We start from the raw sequence: 20,349 nt of genomic DNA on the forward strand, positions 1-20,349 counted from the left end.
AAGTTTCCTGCACTGAGTTTCTCCTGACGCATGTACCAGAACCCACTGGTTGGCAATATTTAAGACCTTCTTTGCCCAGTTCTAAGACTGGCTGCACTTTTAAGAACCTGTATACAGTTTTAGATCGTCTGACACCACTTCATACAATGACCTACATTTTCAGAAATGACTAAGGATTTCTGGTGTCCCAGATTTTGAGAACACAACTTGACACACCATAAAAGGGCTTGAATTTTTGCAATGTTTTGCATCCACCTTCTGAAAAGCTGGCTACTACAAACTGTCTCAAATTAGGCACCCAAACCAACTAATCACTCTTGAAAATAGTATGCTACTATGCCTTGCAGAAGCCCTACAGTGGCTTTACACATACTCTGGCATACAGTATCTATATACAAGTTCATGTGTTGCATCAGGGTTAGGAACAGATTGATGGTCCCTTAAATTCCAGTATATAATTCTTAATTTCTCATGTCTCTTGTGACATAAGGCTTTTGTGTTTGATGGTATCTAATGAATCTGCACTGCATGACTAATTACACTGGCACTGACTGACTTTTTTCAGAATCACCTGGCTGTGCCAAGGGCCTCTCGAAATCCAAAGCCTTTAAAAACATGCCCCAGACTGGGAAATAAGCCCCCCACTGCAATCTAACTATTGAAGGAAAAGCAGATATGCAGGGCTGGGGGCTCCTGGCCTCCAGCTGCAAGTCTCCAGCCTGAGGAGGGCCAGGATTTTCTCTTCACTGAACAGCCGCTCTTGGGGCAGAGGCTAAGACCTTCCCCTGCGTACCCGCTCCCCATCGTGCTGCAGGAAGCTGGGCAGCAGCCCATGAGCTTCTGTAGCTACAGGAGATTCATGGAGGTGGGTCTGACCACCCCTGTACTTCTGGACCAACCCAATCTAGGGATTCATAGCTACTACTTCTTTCACTCCCCAGCCAGGGTGGAACCAGCAGCTAGGAGTTCCTGGCTGGAACGCTCCCAGCAGTATGGAGATGAGACTCATCTCCACCTCCAGGAACCTCCTACAGCTTCAGGAAGCATAAAAGTGAAGGGGACAATCACATGACCCCCTGCAATAGCTTTGTGACACCCCACCACCACCCTTTTAGGTTAGGGCCCCCATGGTTACAACACTAGGAAGCTTCAGATGTAAATAATGAAACTGACAAAGTTTCGAATCCTATGGCTGTGAAACTGACCAGAATAGACCATGAATTTAGTTCACCCTAGCTACCACATATCATCTGTGTTCTTCCAGGCGCTGAAACGGCAAGTGTTGTTACTGTTTTTTTCCCTCTGGAAGGAGCTGTGATCACCACTTAGACTGTAAGGATTCCAGGGCACAGACTATCATTTTATTCTGTACAGCACCTAGCCCCATCAGATTCCAGTCTATGACTGGGATTACTAGATACTACGATAACAAAAATAATTACCTGATTCTACAAGACAGGATAGGCAGAGATCCCCTCCTGACAAAACAGATGCCACAAAGTCTACCAATACCTTTGTAAATGCTCTAATTCAAAAGACAACTACTGCTATTAAAAATGCTTCACCCATGGATGACAGCAAAGCAATATTCTACAAGACAGAAAAAATAAGGATGTGTAGCTATGCCTCCTTCAAATCTATGGAAGTTATAGAATAAAGGCTGACTTTACTGGTGGCTAAAATGGATTTAAGCGTCTCCATCTCAAAAGCTGGTTTCCTCTACAATTTATTGAAGGTCAACAGATCAGGGGATGTCTATACTTCATCTTCTGAGGTTTGATTTAGCGTACCTAGTAGGGACATGCTAAATTAAACTCTAAGGGTATACATGCACTCACATATACTGTAGAACTGTAAGGTATCTTGAGAGGTCATTGAGGCCAGTCCCCTGCACTCACAACAGGACCTATCACCATCCCTGACACTTTTTTAAAATCTAACCTGCCCCAGACCCTTGAAAGGCCCCCTCAAGGATTGAACTCATAGTCCTGGGTTGCCAGGCCAATACTGTAATCACTGAGCTAAGGGGATGCCTCTGTTGACTGTGCTTCTCCTTGCTGCTGTGAAGAGTACAGGAAGTTGACAGGAGATTTTCTTCCATTGACCTACCGCAATGTGGCTGCACTGGCTATTCAACTTAAGGTCCATCAACTACAGCTATGCAAATCTCCTAGCTTGAGTTGCGTATCTTAGGTCAAATTTCTTTTGTAGTATCGACCTGCCTTCAGAGTGGACTGGTGAAGGCAGCAGGAGGTAGTCCAGGTAGTCCAGGCATGCTACAGTCAATAGCAGAGACTTGATACAGGTGGCATGTGTTTTGCTGCACTTTTCAGGGGTATTGCTCTCTGAAGAAGTCTGGGAGTGGGGAGGGATGTGTCTCATGCCACGTGTTCGACAATTTTCTGCCATTATTTGGCTCTGTTACTATCCTCAGAAGGAAGATGAGGTGCAGCCTTTATAGGAATGGCTACTGAGAGATGCCTGGGGCAGGTTCACATAAAAGGCTGAGATCCCTATCAGGAGATTAGATGAAGGAAGGAACTCATGAAGCACACCTTAGCATTCTTCTTCTTTTTTAGGCCATATCTAAAATACCGACCTTACAGCAGCACAGTTGTACCGATGCAGCTGTGCCACTGTACGATCCATTGTGCAGATGATCTATGAAGACAGGAGAGAGCTCTCCCATCGACAAAGCACTGTGCCCACTACCACTTATACCTGCAAAACAATGTTGCTTCGGAGGGTAGGCACGGGAAGGGGACTAAAAGGCTTTTTAGCCACATCTCTGAGTGACGTAAGTTTAGCCAAAATAAGTGGAAGTGTACACGTGGCCCTAGTTCCCTTAACTATAACTGCTCTCTACGAGAGCTGTGAGTGCTGCAATATCTCAGGGGGACCAGCATATCTACAACAGCAAGAGACAGCCCTAAATCCACAGCACTGACGTAGTAAAAAAAAGTTAGGACCATTGAGTAATTCAATAAACTAAAATATTTTCTCAGGGTTTGCAGTATGAAGGTCTCACACTGGATGCAGAGGCAGACCAGAACTGGTCATTGCTTTATGTGGAAGGGAATGATCCTACTGTCCTGTTTCAGACTAACTCCAAACTGCAAGCCAGTCTGAAGCTGCATTGTAATGGCTCAGGAATGTGGCATAAAGTGACATTCTTCCATACACTAATAGGTAATTGGCACCAACTATTCACATACCCATTTTTTAGTGCTCATAACTCCTCCTGATGTGTGTCAAACCTTATGATGGAGGGATCACATCCAAAGGTGAGAACAGTTCAGTCTCCCAAAATGCAGTGGGGAGGAGGGTTGAGGGGATGTAAGGGGAGGTTACCAAACCGTAAAGTGAACACCTAACTAAAAAAAGTTGGTGTTTTCAGTTCTCATTCACGTTATACCACAGGTTGCACCTCCGTGGTTCAGAATGGGCAGGACCTGTCAGGTCCCGAACAACAGAATTTGCCAGGCCAGTGGAGATCTAGGGCTTCTGCCCCAAGTGGCCCCAACCTCCCACGGGGCACTGGCCCACATCCTCATGCTCCCAGGGCTGCCACAGATCTCCAGCAAGCAGGGTGTCTGTCCCCAGTCCCATGCTGCAGTGGGGCAGGCAGGGGCTCTGGCTTCAACACCTGCACTGTGACAGGGCAGGCAGGGGCTCAGGCCCTGTGCTGCAGTGGAGTGTCTGGCTTCAAGCCCTGTGGGGTCAGCGAGGGCTCTGGCTTCAGGCCCCACAATGTCATAGTGGGCTCCAGCCCCAGACATGCTGCTGGCTGCTGCTCTGGCCCATGCCCCAGTCCCACAGATGCTGGTCAGCCCCAGCCCAGTACTCTGGTCCAGCATCATACAACAAGAGCGTGCCGGATTTAAAAGGTTCAACTTGTACCGAAACAGCCCACAGATCACTGAACTAAAGGTGGGAAAGTCTCTTTAGTCCTTTTCCAATCACTTTGTCTGCAGTTATTGTCAGCTAATTTTTAAAAATATATTAACTAGAGAGAGAAACAAACAACTGGAACACAACACGTTTTCTGGTTTTTTGCCCCATTTTGTTGGTAAGGTTAATCTGTTGGGCATCAAGTTGGATTTGATTTAACCTTTTGTTCATTAGCACTCCAAATACTTGACATTTGGGGGTTATTTTTAATAACGTTTACCCCTTTGGAATATTAAGAATGTCAAATCCTCTTGTCTTTGGACAGAAGTCTTTCGGCCCCTAATTGAAGGGGGATCACGCTGATCCTTGAACTATATTTTCCTCCATATTTTGGGCTGAATAGGTTAAAAAAGAAGTTTGGGGCCATCTGAACAAACATCACATTCCCTTTCTGCCAATCAAATGTTTATGTCTATGAATCCCCAATGTCATACTACTACTTGTTCTCCAACTGTTCCCAAAGCGTTCCAGGGCAAACTCCTAAGTATAAAAATGATGGGAAAGGAGACTAAAATAATAACTCAAACAAACAACCACCAGCCCCTTCAAAATAATTGAAGCAAAAATGAATGAGACATAAGAATAAATGAATTAGGAGAATACTAACAGTTAAAATATAAAATCTGCTTTGTATTTAATCATAGAATCCTAGAACACTAGGGCTGGAAGGGACCTCGAGAGGCCATCGAGTCCAGCCCCCTGCCCCAATGGCAGGACCAAGTACTGTCTAAACCATCCCTGATAGACATCTATCTAACCTGTTCTTAAATATCTCCAGCAATGGAGATTCCACAACCTCCCTTGGCAATTCATTCCACTGTTTGACCACCCTGACAGTTAGGAACTTTTTCCTAATGTCCAACCTCAGCCTCTCTTGCTGCAGTTTAAGCCCATTGCCTCTTGCTCTATCCTCAGAGGCCAAGAAGAACAAGTTCTCTCTCTCCTCATGACACCCTTTTAGATATCTGAAAACCGCTATCATGTCTCCCCTCAATCTTCTCTTTTCCAAACTAAACAAGCCCAGTTCTTTCAGCCTTTCTTCATAGGTCATATTCTCTAGACCTTTAATCATTCTTGTCACTCTTTTCTGGACCCTCTCTAATTTCTCCACATCCTTCTTGAACTGCAGTGCCCAGAACTGGACACAATACTCCAGCTGAGGCCTAACCAGCGCAGAGTAGAGCAGAAGAATGACTTCTCGTATCTTGTTCACAACACACCTATTAATGCATCCCAGAATCAAGTTTGCTTTTTTTGCAACAGCATCACACTGTTGACTCATATTTAGCTTGTGGTCCACTATAACCCCTAGATCCCTTTCTGCTGTAGTCATTCCTAGACAGTCTCTTCCCATTCTGTATGTATGAAACTGATTGTTCCTTCCCAAGTGGAGCACTTTGCATTTGTCCTTATTAAACTTCATCCTGTTTACCTCAGACCATTTCTCCAATTTATCCAGATCATTTTGACCCTATCCTCCAAAGCAGTTGCAGCCCCTCCCAGCTTGGTATCATCTGCAAACTTAATAATTTACAACAAATGAAAAGGAAAATTCTGATCGAAGTTGCAGGAACTGAACTCTGACTGCTATACTTCACTCACTGATTCTTGTTTTAGCTTGTATGTAATATAAAGAGTTCCAGATTCCCTGATAAATTTACATTTTTAAAAAATGCTTGGAATTTTGACTACTGCAATAGCTGATATAGCATTTCCACACATTTTCAGGTACAATTTTGATAAGCTATTAGGAGAACAAACCTAGTGTTCTCACAAAAGCCGAAAATGCAGATTGGATCACGGTAACTAAAGTTGCTTTCTACACTTTGCTGATTGCGAAAAAACTGTCAGGAGAGGGAGGCATGAAATGCAAGCATGATTAAGTTATTTCTGGAAACAAGAGAGCAAATTCTGTTACTCTGGAAGGCAGAAAAAGTGAAGGGTGCCTTCAATGTTACAAGTCAACATCCTGGCACTAGTCTAAATAAGGGCACTAGCACAACACCACTTTTAAAAGTGGGAGGGCTATACCCATTCACTTACCAGGCAGTGATGGCAAACAACCCTCCACCCCACTTTTAATGGGCCTTCAGCTGCTCCATGTTCTAAATCTACATTTTTTTGCACAGACCAAAGAAAACATCCACATATTAAGCTTGAATCTCATAATTACAAGTAGTGATTTAAACATTAAGTACACTTCCCAGTAGTCTTCTATAGTCAACAAGCAGACAAAGATCAATTTCTGTACTTCATCTATTAATCAATAGGTAGCAAACAGGGAAAGGTGGGAGGTGTGGAAGTTGGGGGGCAGCAGCTCCACTAGCCAAACTTCAACTACAACAGAGCCTGGTTTGGCCACACCTGGTGTATGACCTTCTACTGCAGGGTAGTTTCTGTCCTTCCAATGAATACCAAAGTGTCTAAACACAAACAATATTCAAAACAAAAAAGCAGTAAAGTAGCACTTTAAAGACTAACAAAATAATTTATTCGGTGAGCTTTTGTGGGACAGACCCACTTGCCCCACAAAAGCTCACCGAATAAATTATTTTGTTAGTCTTTAAAGTGCTACTTTACTGCTTTTTTGTTTTGATAGTATATAGACTACCACAGCTTTCTCTCTGTTACTAAACAATATTCAGAATCTCAAACACCATCACATGTCAGGTTGCAAGTGGTAACTAAAAGGACAACAGCAAACAGAACCCTCTGAGACACCAAGAGGAAGAATAAGATATTTAACTTTTGTGAAGAACACCGCAGCAAAATACTACAATCGTAGAAGTGTGAGAGACCTCAGATTATGGCTTTGTGTGCACTACACAGCTTTTAGCCACATACCGTGTCACTACAAGTCAAGTAGTGCAGCTGCACTTTGAACTTTTGCTGACAAAATACTGTCAACCCCAAAGTGACCTTCACCTGGTCTACCAAAGATCACTCCTGCTGAGAGAATGTGCTGTTCACACTGACTCTCACTGCAGCAAAACTTTGTCTTTCAGGGCTGATTTTTAGCACCACTGAACAAGTTGCTCAACTGCCAGAGTAGCCATAGTTTATGTCTACACTACAAGTGCTACAGCCCCATAACTACAGCAATGTTTTAGTTTAGGCATTTACTACAGGGATCAAAGGGATTTCTCCATCACTGTAATATACCTACTCAAGAGGCAGTAGTTAAGACTGACATAATTCAGGGCAATTTTCATATCTGAGCGATGTAAGTATGACAACCTAGAGTTTTAGGTGCAGACCAGGCCTAAATGTCCAGCCACAACAGAAAAGACTCCAGCCACTTTCACTATCTAATTCAAAATCTTACACGCAGTGTAAAATGCACCTACGGGTATACTCTGAAACCTCAAGCAAACCAATCATGTTCTGTGACTCAGTTTTCCTATTTGAAAATGGAAATAATATTTCTAAATGGATTCTTGTAAATAACAATTGTAATATGCCTTGACACATGGGATGAAAGGAATTATAAATGCAATGTTATGTTTTCAGATTCAATCTTTAAAAAAATCAGATTGTTTTAAGATATTAACTATACTACTAGTTGCTTTTATGCCATATCATCCACAGAACGTTTTAGCAACAAACTCACTGACCTTCAATATACCTGTAGCATAGGCAGGAATTAATTCCCATTTTATAGATTAAAAAGACTGGCTTAGATCCAGTCTTGTGACTTTTACCCAGTCAGAATTCCCATTGGGCCCGTGGTACGGAAGAAAACTTATGTACTATTGCCTTTAAACTCAGTGGTAGTTCTGCCAGAGTAAATGCAGCAGCCTTTAACCAAAAACCAGAGACTAACTGAGCTAGGATTAGCACGCAAGAGTGCCTGGTTCCTAAACCTGCACTCAGACCACAGAGAGAGAGAGACTGAATAGAATAAGAGAGACAGACATAGGAAAGTTACCTTTCTGGACATGGATGATATCTGGAAAGTTGGCCAGATGCCCCTGATATAGTGCTAATAAATCCATCACAGGGTCAAGGTCCTGTCGGGGCTGCTCTGCAAAGAATTCCCCAATGGCATCATAGGCTTCCCCCGTGAAGGCCAGGGCCTGGTTGAGATTGGCAGAAAATGCCTGCTGGTCCAGCTCAAAGGCTTGGCTAAGGCCCTTGAAGGAGTGCCCCACCTTCTGGTATTCCTTCTTGAACCCAGTGACCTGCTTACGGGCAAATTCATTGGCCGTGTGGGTGAGCTGCATGGTGCTCTCATCCATCTTCTTGGTGAAGCTCTTGAAGCCATCCACCTGGCTCTCCACCTCCTGTAGGTCCAGGACAGCGGCAGGGCCACTGGGAACACTGATGGTGAGGAAGAAGTTGGCACCCACCATCTCGTCTTTCTCGGCCTTGCGCTTGCCCTGCTTCCAGGCCTTCTCATCGGTGCTGGGACAGGTGAGGAAGTGTTGGAAGGCATCGCACTGAGCCAGCACGGGGTGGCTGCACATGTGGTCCATCCACCAAGCCAGGCCCTTGCGACGCTTCGAGATAAAGTCCTCCTCGAAGCGGCCTGTGGCCTGCTTCTCGGGCAGGTGGGGCACGGAGATGACAGGGAACTTTTCGGCCAGGCGCCCGTAGAGCCAGTCGAAGTGCTTGTAGCGGCGGTGCACCTGCTGCCCCGTGTGGCTGGGGACCAGCTTGTAGGCAATGTAGCTCTTCATGCCCTTGAACTTGGTCTGCTTGGTGGGGTCCTCGATGGAGCACTGGAAGGGGTAGGGGTTCTCCTGCCATTCGGGCCCGTGGGGGCCCAGCACCACGCACAGCTTGTCCCCGTCCTTCACGAAACCGGAAGCCTCGCCCAGCACGAAGGCTTCCCCGCCCGACTTGACGAAGGTGGAGAAGCGGTTGAGGTTGCGGCTCACGGTGGCCGAGCTCTTGGCCCCGCCGCCGGGCTGGTGGTGGCCGGGCTGCTGGCTGCCGCGGGAGGCCAGCGAGAGGTCCGAGCGGGTGGAGAGGCGGTACCGGCCCGAGGAGGGGCCGCCGCCTCCCGCCGCCTCGTAGTCCGGGTAGGAGCTGCCCAGCACGCCCGGCTCTTCCGCCACCGTGGAGCTGTCGTCCCAGTCATCGTCCCAGTCGTCGTCGCTGCCCTGGTAGGAGCCGCCGTAGGGCGCGGGCAGGAAAGGCTCGGCCGCCGCCGGCGGGGGGAGCTGCGGCTGCTGCAGCCCCAGGGGGTGGAAGGCCACCGGCGGCGCCAGGGGCTCGAAGCCGCCGGGGGGCAGGTTGGCGTAGCGGGCCCCGGGGGCGGGGACGGGCGGCTCCGCGGCCGGGGCCCGGATCACCTGCACGTAGGAGGCCGGGAAGAGGCCGCGGTCGCCGCGGCTGTTGACCCCCTCGAGCCAGCCCTCGATGTCCTGCTCGCTGCAGAGGCTCAGCACCTCGTGCTCCCGCAGCGAGATCTCCCCCGGGTTCTCCGACCTGAAGTCATACAGCGCCCGGGCGCGCAGCGCCATGGCCCGGCCGGGCAGGGGCAGGGGCAGGGGCAGGGGCTGGGGCTGGGGCTGGACGCCGCACAGAGCCGCCCTCCCCGCCCGGGCAGCTCAGCCGCTGCCCCGTGCTACCCGCCTGCGGCGCCGCCCCCTGCGCCTGCTCGTGCCGCCCGGCTCCCGCGGCTCCCCCCGGCGGTGGGGCTCCCTCCGCGGCACGCCCGGGCTCGCCGCCCGCGGAACCTCGCAGCGCGGCGGCGGCTCGGAGTCCCCGCTTCACCCCGGCGGGGGCGCAGGGGGGCCGGGCCGGGCCGGGCCGGGCAGTGTCCCACGTAACCAGTTTCGCTAATCCAGAGCCGAGAGGCAGGGCCGAGGAGCCGAAAGCAGAGCGGCCGCCCCCATCGATGGGCCGCTTCCCTGTGCCGCCCGCCCCCTGTTGTCCGGCCGGGCTGGGTGCGGGTGCAGGGCCCGCTCGCGCCTCCCCAGCCAGCGGCAGCGGCATGAGCGCCCGGGTCTTAGCGCCCGCCGGAGACGCCGCCGCTCTGGCTGGCGAGTCCTGTGAGGAGGCATCTTTCTAGGAGACAACAGACAGAGCCCCAGGCTCCCGGCCCTCCCCCGGGCCCTCATTCCTCCGCTGCACTCCACAGGCCAACACAATACCCCAGCCATCGCCTGCTGGCACCGCTGTACCCTGCAGCCCCCGCCCGCCCCAGTGCATGAGCAAAGGGTGGATGGTGGAGTTCCTAACAAAAAGTCAGTGAAACTGACCACCTCCAAATGACTGGAGGGATGGGGCAGTGCTGGCGGTGTGGTGCCTTCTACTGCTGTCCTGGCTTTCAGTGGGCTGTCATGTGTCAGAGAGGTAGCCCGGTTAGTCCGTATCTTCAAAAAAGTCAAGAAGTCCTGTGGCATCTTATAGACTAACAGATGTTTTGCAACATAAGCTTTCGTGGGCAAAGACCCGCTTCATCACCACCCACTTTGCCCACAAAAGCTTATGCTCCAAAACATCTGTTAGTCTATAAGATGCCACACGACTTCTTAATGTGATGTCTTGTGACTTTCAGTGCACAGGGATGTGAAAAGATGACCACTTGTTCTTTACTGACATCACCTTACATTACTGATTTTTCTGACATTGAGAGAAATGATTTAGGAGGTAATTGGAGGTAAGGCTGGAGTTTACAGTTCCGTTGTCCTTGCAAAAATAAGTGCAGAAGTGCTGTGGCACCTTATAGACTAACAGATATTTTGGAGCATAAGCTTTCATGAGCAAAGACCCCCCTTTGCCAGATGCAATGTAGTCTGACAAACGGGTGTCACAGGACTTGTTGTTTTGGGGGATACAGATTAACATGGCTACCCTTCTGATAACTGTCCTTGCAAGAACTGCACGCTTCAGCCTCCTCCCTCCTTACCTGTTTGCAAGATGAAAATGATTTGTTTTGCAGCATGTCTGGAAGATTGACAACTCCACGTTCTCATGGGCCTGCTAAGAGAGAAAGTAACACATTTCAACAAGGTTTTAGCTGGACTGGAACCTGATCTCAACTCTCCCATCCTGTCTTGAGAGGAGAGAGGCAATTGTTGGGATAATCAGTCAGGTCTCAAATAGTGTTTGTATGCCATCGGTGTGTCGGACTGTAATGAACACCAAGCGTCCTCCAGCAGCACAGAGCTATCACAGGAACAGGGCTTTGTGACTTGAGAACCAGAAGTTAAAGTGCCTGCTCTTGCTTTAATTTTATGTTGAGTGAATTGCAAAAAATACACTACCAGCATGACTGTCTGAACAGGTATTTCATATTTATAAAGTTCTCCAAATTAAAAGAATCTAGGGTACTCAAAGGTAAATGGGATTTTTAAAATGAGATTTCTACCTAGATAGTGCCTGTTTTATAACTCTTTCTAATACACCCTCCCTCTCATTTTTATGTTAAAAAGGTCTTTTCTGACTTTGGCTAGGATTTCATTTTCCCATCAGAGTAATAAAAGCCTAAATTGAATTAACAGACCTTCAGTAAAATAGTTTTAAAATAATAAATGAAGTTAGACATAATGCAGTTATATCTTTTATAACATCTCATTATTGTAAAACAGAGTTTCAGTAGTTTGAATATTTTTCATCTTTTTAAAATTCTGACATGTTTAAAAATTCAACTACTTTAATTGTATCAGTTTGTTGCTAGCAGTTCTTCACATGCATCTTCATATTTTTCCTGCAAAAGCGGTGATGATTTTTTCTGTTTCCTGTCCCAGAGATTTCAATCCTTCTCAAGATTCAGCAGGAGCCAGTATCTTCTCATATGTGGTATTGTATTAACAAGGGTTTTGTCATTTGAAAAGGAAGGCTTTATACCAAGGATCCTCAAACATCTTCATAGTGTGGCCCACATCTTAATAAGAATCTCTTATGGGCCTTTTCTCTTCCCTTCCTTTCCCTTCCTTTCCCTTCCACACTCATGTGGGGTATCTCCCCTACCATTCTCAGTTTTGCAACATCCTTACAGCAATTGCTTGTATGGAAAAATAATATTAGGGAATTTAATCACTGGCTTGTATTTGCTCTTTGTTCAATCATCTCTCCTTCCTCTTATGGTCTTCTGTCTTTCTCATACCCTCCTGGTACTTTTTGCTACCTGGTCCCTTCCCCCCCATGCTGATGACTTTCCTAAAGCCTGATCCTTTGCTTCTTGACTACCTGGTTCTCTTCTCCAAATGGTCCTATTGTTACCAAATGAGGCCTGTCTTTATGGAGATAGCTTTAATGTCCGCCTCCATTTTCTGTTTCTATTCCTATATAGCAGCAGCCTATCTAGTAAAATCAACTAAATTTTTCCCCTCTGTTTCTAGCAGGTTGTACAGGTATCCTGATTCTTCTGTGAAGTAAAAATCTCAGCTGCCTATAGAGAAAATTGCAAGCAGGATAGAGGAAGGATGATCTTTGTGATTTTTTCAGCACTGAAGACAACTTTTGGGGAACCACCAGACTATACAGTGATGTTGTGGTATTTCCTAGGCTTTTTCCTGTTTCTTCTCTGCTTCTTTTTAATTTGGTCCCAGACTTTCTCAGGAACTTTATAAGTCAGGGAACTGAGGTCACTCCCATCAGTCTATCACAGGGCCTTTTTCCTACAGCAACTATTTCTCCTTCTGAGGAGAATTCTTCAGCTACTCTTTCTTTAGGCTTATTTTCCATAGCTAGCAGTAGCACTTTGTTTACATTTTTGTTTATGTTTGTTTGGTTTGCGGCTTTGTGTGTGTGTTTGTGCACAACAGATGTGTGTTTCTCACTTGCTTTCTGAAGTCTCTTGAAATGGTCATAATAAAAAAAGCAACTTTATATTATATCTGTTTCGTTTTAAAAAAATGTTGATAAGCTTTTTTTATTTAAACTCAACTGCCGGACCTATCTGATTAGAAACAGTCTGAAATTATTACATGCTATTTGCACAGTGCCAAAAATGTGTTAAGCTATTTACAGTACAAGGAAAATTGTCATTGACCTGTAAAATTTACAATCTCATTTACACATAGTGCAATAGTGCATAGTGTAAGTAAACAGCAGTAGAGGAGACTGGAAGAACCAAGGTCACAATAATATCATAATTATTCCATAACAGTTGGGCTAGTTTTTGATTTTCTTTTCTGGGAGATAAACTTTTTCTAGTCCAACATGCTGACCAATTCAATAAAGGCCAGTGACCCCAAACAGTAAACCAAAGATCTAGTGTATTGACATAAAATCTCCAGCAATTATTTTGCAAGCACGGCGAGGATCTCCAACAGACAGGGGCAACCCTCTTCCCTCAGGTTGTTCCCTGCCTTCCCAGGAGTGCCCCCAGCACCCTGGATGGTGGGAATCAAGCTGTCTGGGTGGTCCATTCTGCCCCAAGTGGCTCACAGCAGGCAGGGTGCTCCTGCCTTTTTATACCTTTTCTCCTTTTTTGCACTGTAGCTATACTAGTTTCCTCTTTTTGGCAGATAGCCTTATACGGCATGTGGGCTAGTGATAGATTAGTTTCCTCTTTGTGGCAGAGATTTAGCTTATCGCCCTGTGTGGCAGCGTGGGGGAAAATAGCGTCCGCTCAGTGCTTTTGTCTGTGGCTTTGCCTGGGCCTCAGGCTGGATCTCTACCAAATCTAGGGTCACAGGGAGTTTATTGTTGGTAATGTTCCCCCACACTGGCTTTCAAAATCAAACTAGGTTTCTAGGGAGATGTGAAGAGAAGGGATGTTGTGAACAACAGAGATAAATATCAGCTATAGTATCTAGAATCAGCTGATCCACTTGCCGTTTGTGCAAACAATACATAACCTAAATATTAGTGCCCTAAGCCACTGGTGTCCAAAAGCAATTGAATGGATCGCCACATGTCCCTGCCCCTGAGCCGCTGTGAGCCACCCAGCCCCGAGCCATCCTGCCTGAGCCATCCTGTGTGCTGTCCAGCCCCAAGCCACCTCACGTGAGCTGTCCTGCTGCCCAAGAAAGCCACAGCAGAAGCCACCTCTGCTGCCGCCACCACTTGTTTGTCCCACCAAGTGGTGGGGTGCCTGCTCAGAGGGTGCTCCATGTGTGCGGCTCCAACAAGCTGCTTCACCACACCACACTGTCCAGTTCACCACATGTGGTGAATGGACGGCATGTTAGACACCGTGGCCCTAAGGTATCTAAAGCTGCTTAGATAGCTTTCACATTCTGCACGTTATCTCTGCTTATCTCAAAGGCTCTGCCTGGTTCCTCACTCCTGCCATCTTGCTAACTGTTTTAACTTGGAACTTCTTGACGTTCATCAGCTGAATTGACAAGACAATAGTGTCTAAATCCTGAGCTATTCTGGGTTTGTTCTTGTCTCACTCCTGTTAGCTGCGATCCTCTTACCTTTTTTGGATTGCCCTGGGTGCTTCAGGCTCCCTTGGAGCTCTGGCCTGGCTTGTGTCTCCCTTTGACTTCCCTGCTCTGCAGCTCAGGGCTTTAGGGCATTGCTCCCTAGTGCCCTGGGATGCAGATGAGTGCCGTCCTGGACCGGTGCAGAGAGCCTGGATATCATAGGGCTCTGGGGGGAAGGAGAACACTCTCCGGGATCTCCACACCAGGTGGCAGAATGCCAGTGTTTTTGGCCAGACCACTGCTGGCTGGCAGAGAAGGAACAGTGCTGGCTCAAAATCAAGCAGCTGCACCAGGGCCTGGGAGGAGCCCAGCTAGTCTGAGCAGCGGGACACCATCTGTGTGTGTGTTTGTGTTTTTGTGTGTGTGGCATGTCATCCTTGTAATCATAGAGTAAGGCTGGAACACACCTGATGTCACCCTCAAGGTGCCCAAAGAAGATGAGGGGAAGGAAGAGGAGCAGGAGGAGGCCAGCTATTCAACCATGCCTGTCTTCCAGCCAGGAGGTCCTGCTGACTCTAGAGCCAGTCTCCCACTCCCAGAACAACCCCCAGAATCCCCGCGAGGACATTTCAGGTGAGTTAGGAACCTTTCCCTATCCTCTAGAAGGCAGGCAGCAGCAGGGAGGGAAGGTGGGGTGCACTGTCCCATGTAGTGGTACCGAGACCACGTCACAGAGAAAGAATAAGTGTCCTCTACAGCCTAAAATGAGAGCCATGCGGCCTTTAGCTCAAGCTGTAGAGGTGCCTGCACTAAGCTCTGGAGATCCCAGGTTTGAGTCTGCCTCTTACAATAAACAAAAGATGATCAAAAATGAACTCTCTGAACTTGAAAATATCATCAACAAACAAGCATCCATGCAACACCCTACAGTACAAGGCTTTACCAGTGCTAGACAAGAAATTTATAAAACACACTTCCACTTTCTACAAAAAGAAAAGAGAATAAATTTTCTACATTACTTCATTCCTCAGGATACTTCAACCACAATAACAACAGCTCAACTAACAATATTGTTAACCTTTCCAGCTACCAACTCAGCCCAGCAGAGGAATCTCTTTTAACCCGGGGTCTTTCCTTCTGCCCTACTTCCTCCATGAACTTAATACAGTTATGTGGTGACCTTGGAGCCTTCTTTCGCCGTCTCTGTCTAAAGGAATTTTTCCAGCACACCTATGAACAACAGTCTGACTCTCTCAACACCCCCACCAACACCAAAAGAAGAAGAACTCTATGTGTACTCCTCCTGAGGGTCGTAGTGAAAGTCTGGATTTCTACGTACAATGCTTCCGCAACTGTGCTCAGGCTGACATTATACACAAACAATGCCAAATGAGACACAGTCTCAACTATGCTGAATGCTATGCTGTCCACAGTCTCAAATATAACCCAGACATCATAATCAAACCAGCTGACAAAGGGGGTGCTGTTGTCACCATGAATAAGTCAGACTATGAACAGGAGGCAGCCAGACAACTCTCCAACACCACATTTTCCAGCTCTCTCTCCGCTGATCCCACTTTGCAATTCCAAAGGAAATTACAACAACTACTTAAGGAACTCCCTGCTGTTACTCGGGACCTCATTCACTCAGACACACCATCTGAGCCCCAGCCTGGATTATTCTATTTACTTCCTAAAATCCACAAACCTGGAAACCCTGGACGCCCTATCATTTCGAGTATTGGCACCCTTACCACCTGACTATCCAGTTACGTGGACTCCCTTCTCAAACCCTATGCCACCAACACTCGCAGCTATCTCTGAGATACCACCAACTTCCTGAGGAAATTACAAAACATCGGAAAAGTTCCTGATAATGCCATCCTTGCCAAAATGGATGTAGAGGCTCTGTACACTAATATTCCACATAAAGACGGATTACAAGCAATCAGGAATACCATCCCTGATGTCACCACAGCCAGTCTGGTGTCTGACCTCTGCAACTTTGTTCTCACACACAATTATTTCTGATTTGGGGACAATTTATCCCTCCAGATTAGTGGAACTGCTATGGGCCACCGCATGGCCCCACAATATGCTAACATATTTATGGCTGACCTGGAACAACGATTCCTCAGCTCTTGTCCCCTACTACCCCTCCTTTTCTTAAGATACACTGATGACATCTTTGTGATTTGGACCCATGGTATAAAGACTCTAGAAGAATTCCACAGACACTTTAACAATCTACACCCCACCATCAACTTATGCCTCGATTACTGCACACAAGAGATACATTTCCTGGACACTACAGTACTAATCAAGGATGGCCTGATCAGTACCACACTGTACCGAAAACCCACTGATCGCTATACTCACCTACACCCTTCTAGCTTCCATCCTGCATACATAACTAGATCCATTGTTTACAGTCAAGCTCTTAGATACAATCGCATTTGCTCTGATCCAACTGACAGAGACCAAAAACTACAAGATCTTTACCAGATATTCATAAACCTGAATTACCCTCCAGGAGAAGTAAAAAAAAACAAATCGACAGGGCCAGACGAATACCCAGAAACCAGCTACTCCAAGACTGGCCCAAAAAAGCCAAGAATAGAACACCACTGGTCATCACCTACAGCCCCCAACTCAAACCACTGCAATGAATTATTAAAGACCTACAAGCTATCCTTAATCAGGATGCCACACTCCAGAAGGCCCTAGGTGACTTGCCTGTTCTCTCCTACAGACAACCTCCCAACCTTATGAGGATCCTCACAAACAGCCGCAGTCTATACCCCAGGAATACCAGTCCTGGAACCTTTCCTTGCAACAAAGCCCGCTGCCAGCTTTGTCCACATATCTTCTCTAGAAATACCATCACTGGACCTAACCAAGTTATTCACAGAATCACGGGCACTTTCTCATGCTCCTCTACTAACTCATATATGCCATCATGTGCCAACAATGCCCAGATGCTTTGTATATTGGACAGACTTCTAACTCCCTTAGACAAAGGGTTAATGGGCACAAAACAGACATCAAACACTCCAGATCCACAAACCAGTTAGTAAACATTTTAATGGAATGGGACATTCTGTTAATGACTTAAGAGTATGCGTGTTACTGAAAAAAAATTTCACACTGCTATTCAAAGGGAAACAGACAAGCTTTCTTTCATATTCAAATTCGTCACATTAACACGTGGTTTGAACCGGGATGGGAATTTTCTGAGTCACTATAGGGGCTTGTCTGCATACTAGGCTTAATCTAATTCTTGACCTTCCTCCCAACCCCTCCACTCTCTGATTTGCTCACCTTGATCACTTTTTTCTGATTTGTCCTCCTTGCTTACTGTTTTTGGTTCTCTGTGCCTTAAATATTGTGTCTGTTCTGGTCTGACTATGGTCTGAAGAAGTGGGTCTGTCCCACAAAAGCTCACCTAATAAACTATTTTGCTAGTCTTTAAAGTGCTACTTGACTGCTTTTTGTTTTAATGCAAAATTATGACAGTCAAAAATGTGTTACATTAAACATACATTTTTGCCTTGGAGGACAAAACAGCACCAAGATATTGGAACAATCCTGATCTGAAATGAACTTTTCCATCTGTTTGTTTGGAATGAGCAAGCAATGATACTTTGTGTAAGTCTGAAGCATTTTGTTGTTGATTTTAAAATGATCATTCTTCTTCTTTTTAGAAATTATCTTTACCAAAATCACATCTGTATGTAGTTATGCCAACTTCAAGAGATCAACTATACTGAGTAGGAGCCCCCAAAATCATGAGATTGATCCCCAAATCATGAGAATTGTGAAAACAAAATTCAGTGTGCTTTTAAATCAATCACTTGATGTTGTACTCCCCCAACCGCCCCCAGGGTATGCACGTATAACAGTACAGCGTATTACACTATCCCATACATACTGGATAAGGTGACTTTTTTCCTTGCTGCAGAAGCTGTCCCCCACACATACATGTGTCTCCAGCCCAATAATTAATTCTTTCTTCTTCAGTCCTCCATTAACCCTGTCCCATCCCAAGACTCTTCAGTTAAGCTCTGTCTACCTTACTACCGCCTACCTTACCACCAGCCTCAATGCACCCTCCCAGGAATCACTCCATCTACCCAGAACCCATTAGCAATAAAACTCCACCTATCCCCTCAACTCCTGTTATCCTCATTTTGGGTCCCCTGCAGCTCTCAGGCCGTAGTCCCCAAAACAAAGCAAGCAGTCCTGTAGTACCTTAAAGACTAACAATTTTAGGTATTAGGTGATGAACTTTCATGGGAAAGACCCACTTCTTCAGATTCTGGAGCAGAACTGGTCATAGTTCAGTCCTTCTAACCTCACCTCCTTTTTAAGGTTCTTCACCCTCACCAGGCCTGGGGAGACTGCAGTGGAGTCTCCTCTTCTACTTCAACGAGTGGCAGCCTCCTGAGACTGATAGTCAGAGCCTGCAAGGAGTGGCTCCAGCTGTCAACACCAGGCAGCTGCAATGTTTTTCAAAGAAATAGGAAGACTTGCCAAAAAATCATCTGTTACTATGCCAGTTTTTTCGATTTTTGTTCCCTGAGTGTATTCTTATGGCTCAGTAACTTATGTCTGAGTACAAAATTCTGTTGTGCTTATATAATGTAATTGTAAAATGCCTTAATGGAAGTCACTTAATTTGTTTCATACATTTATAAATATCCTATCCATGGTAAGGTGCTATTTTTTCCACCCTTATTACAGTTGCGTCCATCATTCTTGGCTGAGTGTTTTTGAATTCTGCATCTCTATATTTTATTTTGAATTTCTACTGTGTCACTATCTGCACCAACATACAAGCATTAGTAAAAAAACAAGTATGTTTAACCACAAGCTTAACGGAACAAAATCTGAAAAAAAACACCTGACACAAAGTGGTTTCACAGTAATATGTAATTAACTGTACGTGGAACTCTGAAAAAAATTAAGAAAAAAAAAAGGAAAAAATCCCCACAGCCAGGCTCTGACAGTCAGCCCTACAAGGAGAGAATAGAACAGGGATGAGCAAAGTGGGGAGGGCCCCAGGGAGGGTGAGATTTCCTAAGGAGGGGTGGGGGGCACAGCACGATTGGGTGCTAGGTCTCAGGCACATCCATCTTATTAAAAATGTTGACATATGTTACTGCTTTTATGTATGCATATTCACATGTATATACCATTTAACTGTTTTTACATTCTACATATTTATTCTCTTACACATGCCAAAAGGGGCTTTTTTTCGTATGAGCATAACCGAAATTTCCATAGGTTTGGATTACATTTAACAGTTGGAGGGGGAGGGGACTGCTAATTGCAGAGATGAAAAGTGGGGCTGAACATAAAAAATTTGCTCACTCCTGGGATAAAGGGTATTGACAAGAGGAGCTCCAACCACGCATGGCTGAAAAAAATCTGAGAATCCTGTTGTGAGATTGCAAGGGAGGCTTAATTTTACTTGAAAACTGTTTTTCTCATGGTAAATTCACAAGAGCTCAGGTGCGTTTGTGCAATACAGTTAAACTTGTTCGAGAAAGCCCGCCTTATTGATTTTCTGCAGCAAGCTGCAGTGCCATGGAGAGCTAAGTGTGCAGGTTTTGGTTTCTTGCTGCTCATGCTGCAAATGGCAAAGGCTTTGCACTCAGAAGTGGCACACAAAGTCATGTGGCATTTGGCAGGGGACAGAGATTCGGGATCTCTGGGATTTGCTCAGTTGTAGATCTCTCCTATTTCATTTGGGAACTACATTGACAGAATCCAAAGCAAATGGAATTGTTCTATCTTCAATAGGCTCTAACACTATTGGTTCTCTATGTCTTAAATATTGAGTCTGTCCTGGTATGGTTATGATCTGAAGAAGGGGGTCTGTCCCACAAAAGCTCACCTAATAAATTATTTTGTTAGTCTTTAAGGTGCTACTTGACTGCTTTTTTGTTTTGATAATATATAAACTAGCACGGCTCCCTCTCTGTTACTATGACCAGTGGAGTGTGTGCTTAACTGCAAGCACAATGGGACTATTCACATGCTAACAGTTAAGCATGAACTTAAATGCTTGTATTGGATTACCATATAAAAAAGATGACATCCCTGAGAGGAGTGTATCTGTATC

General features: G+C 45.9%; 1 protein-coding gene and 1 long non-coding RNA gene across 2 annotated transcripts in view; one reads left to right on the forward strand and one right to left on the reverse strand.

Annotated features, from left to right (window-relative positions):
• SNX18 (sorting nexin 18) overlaps positions 1-9,776 on the reverse strand; it is a 27,979-nt gene extending 18,203 nt beyond the window's left edge. Inside the window, exon 1 of the mRNA XM_074995575.1 lies at positions 7,880-9,776. Coding sequence (XP_074851676.1) covers positions 7,880-9,419 — 1,540 coding nt within the window. The 5' untranslated portion in view covers positions 9,420-9,776. The remainder of the gene's footprint in view (positions 1-7,879) is intronic.
• Positions 8,931-19,205, forward strand: LOC142013767 (uncharacterized). The gene is made up of 5 exons (XR_012645784.1): positions 8,931-9,059; positions 10,844-11,188; positions 12,246-12,400; positions 14,707-14,855; positions 15,309-19,205. It is a non-coding gene; the product is annotated as an uncharacterized LOC142013767 (long non-coding RNA).
• The last annotated feature ends 1,144 nt before the right edge of the window (positions 19,206-20,349 follow it).

Source organism: Carettochelys insculpta, chromosome 5 (genome assembly GCF_033958435.1).
Source record: "Carettochelys insculpta isolate YL-2023 chromosome 5, ASM3395843v1, whole genome shotgun sequence".
In the NCBI taxonomy this organism is placed as follows: Eukaryota; Metazoa; Chordata; order Testudines; family Carettochelyidae; genus Carettochelys; species Carettochelys insculpta.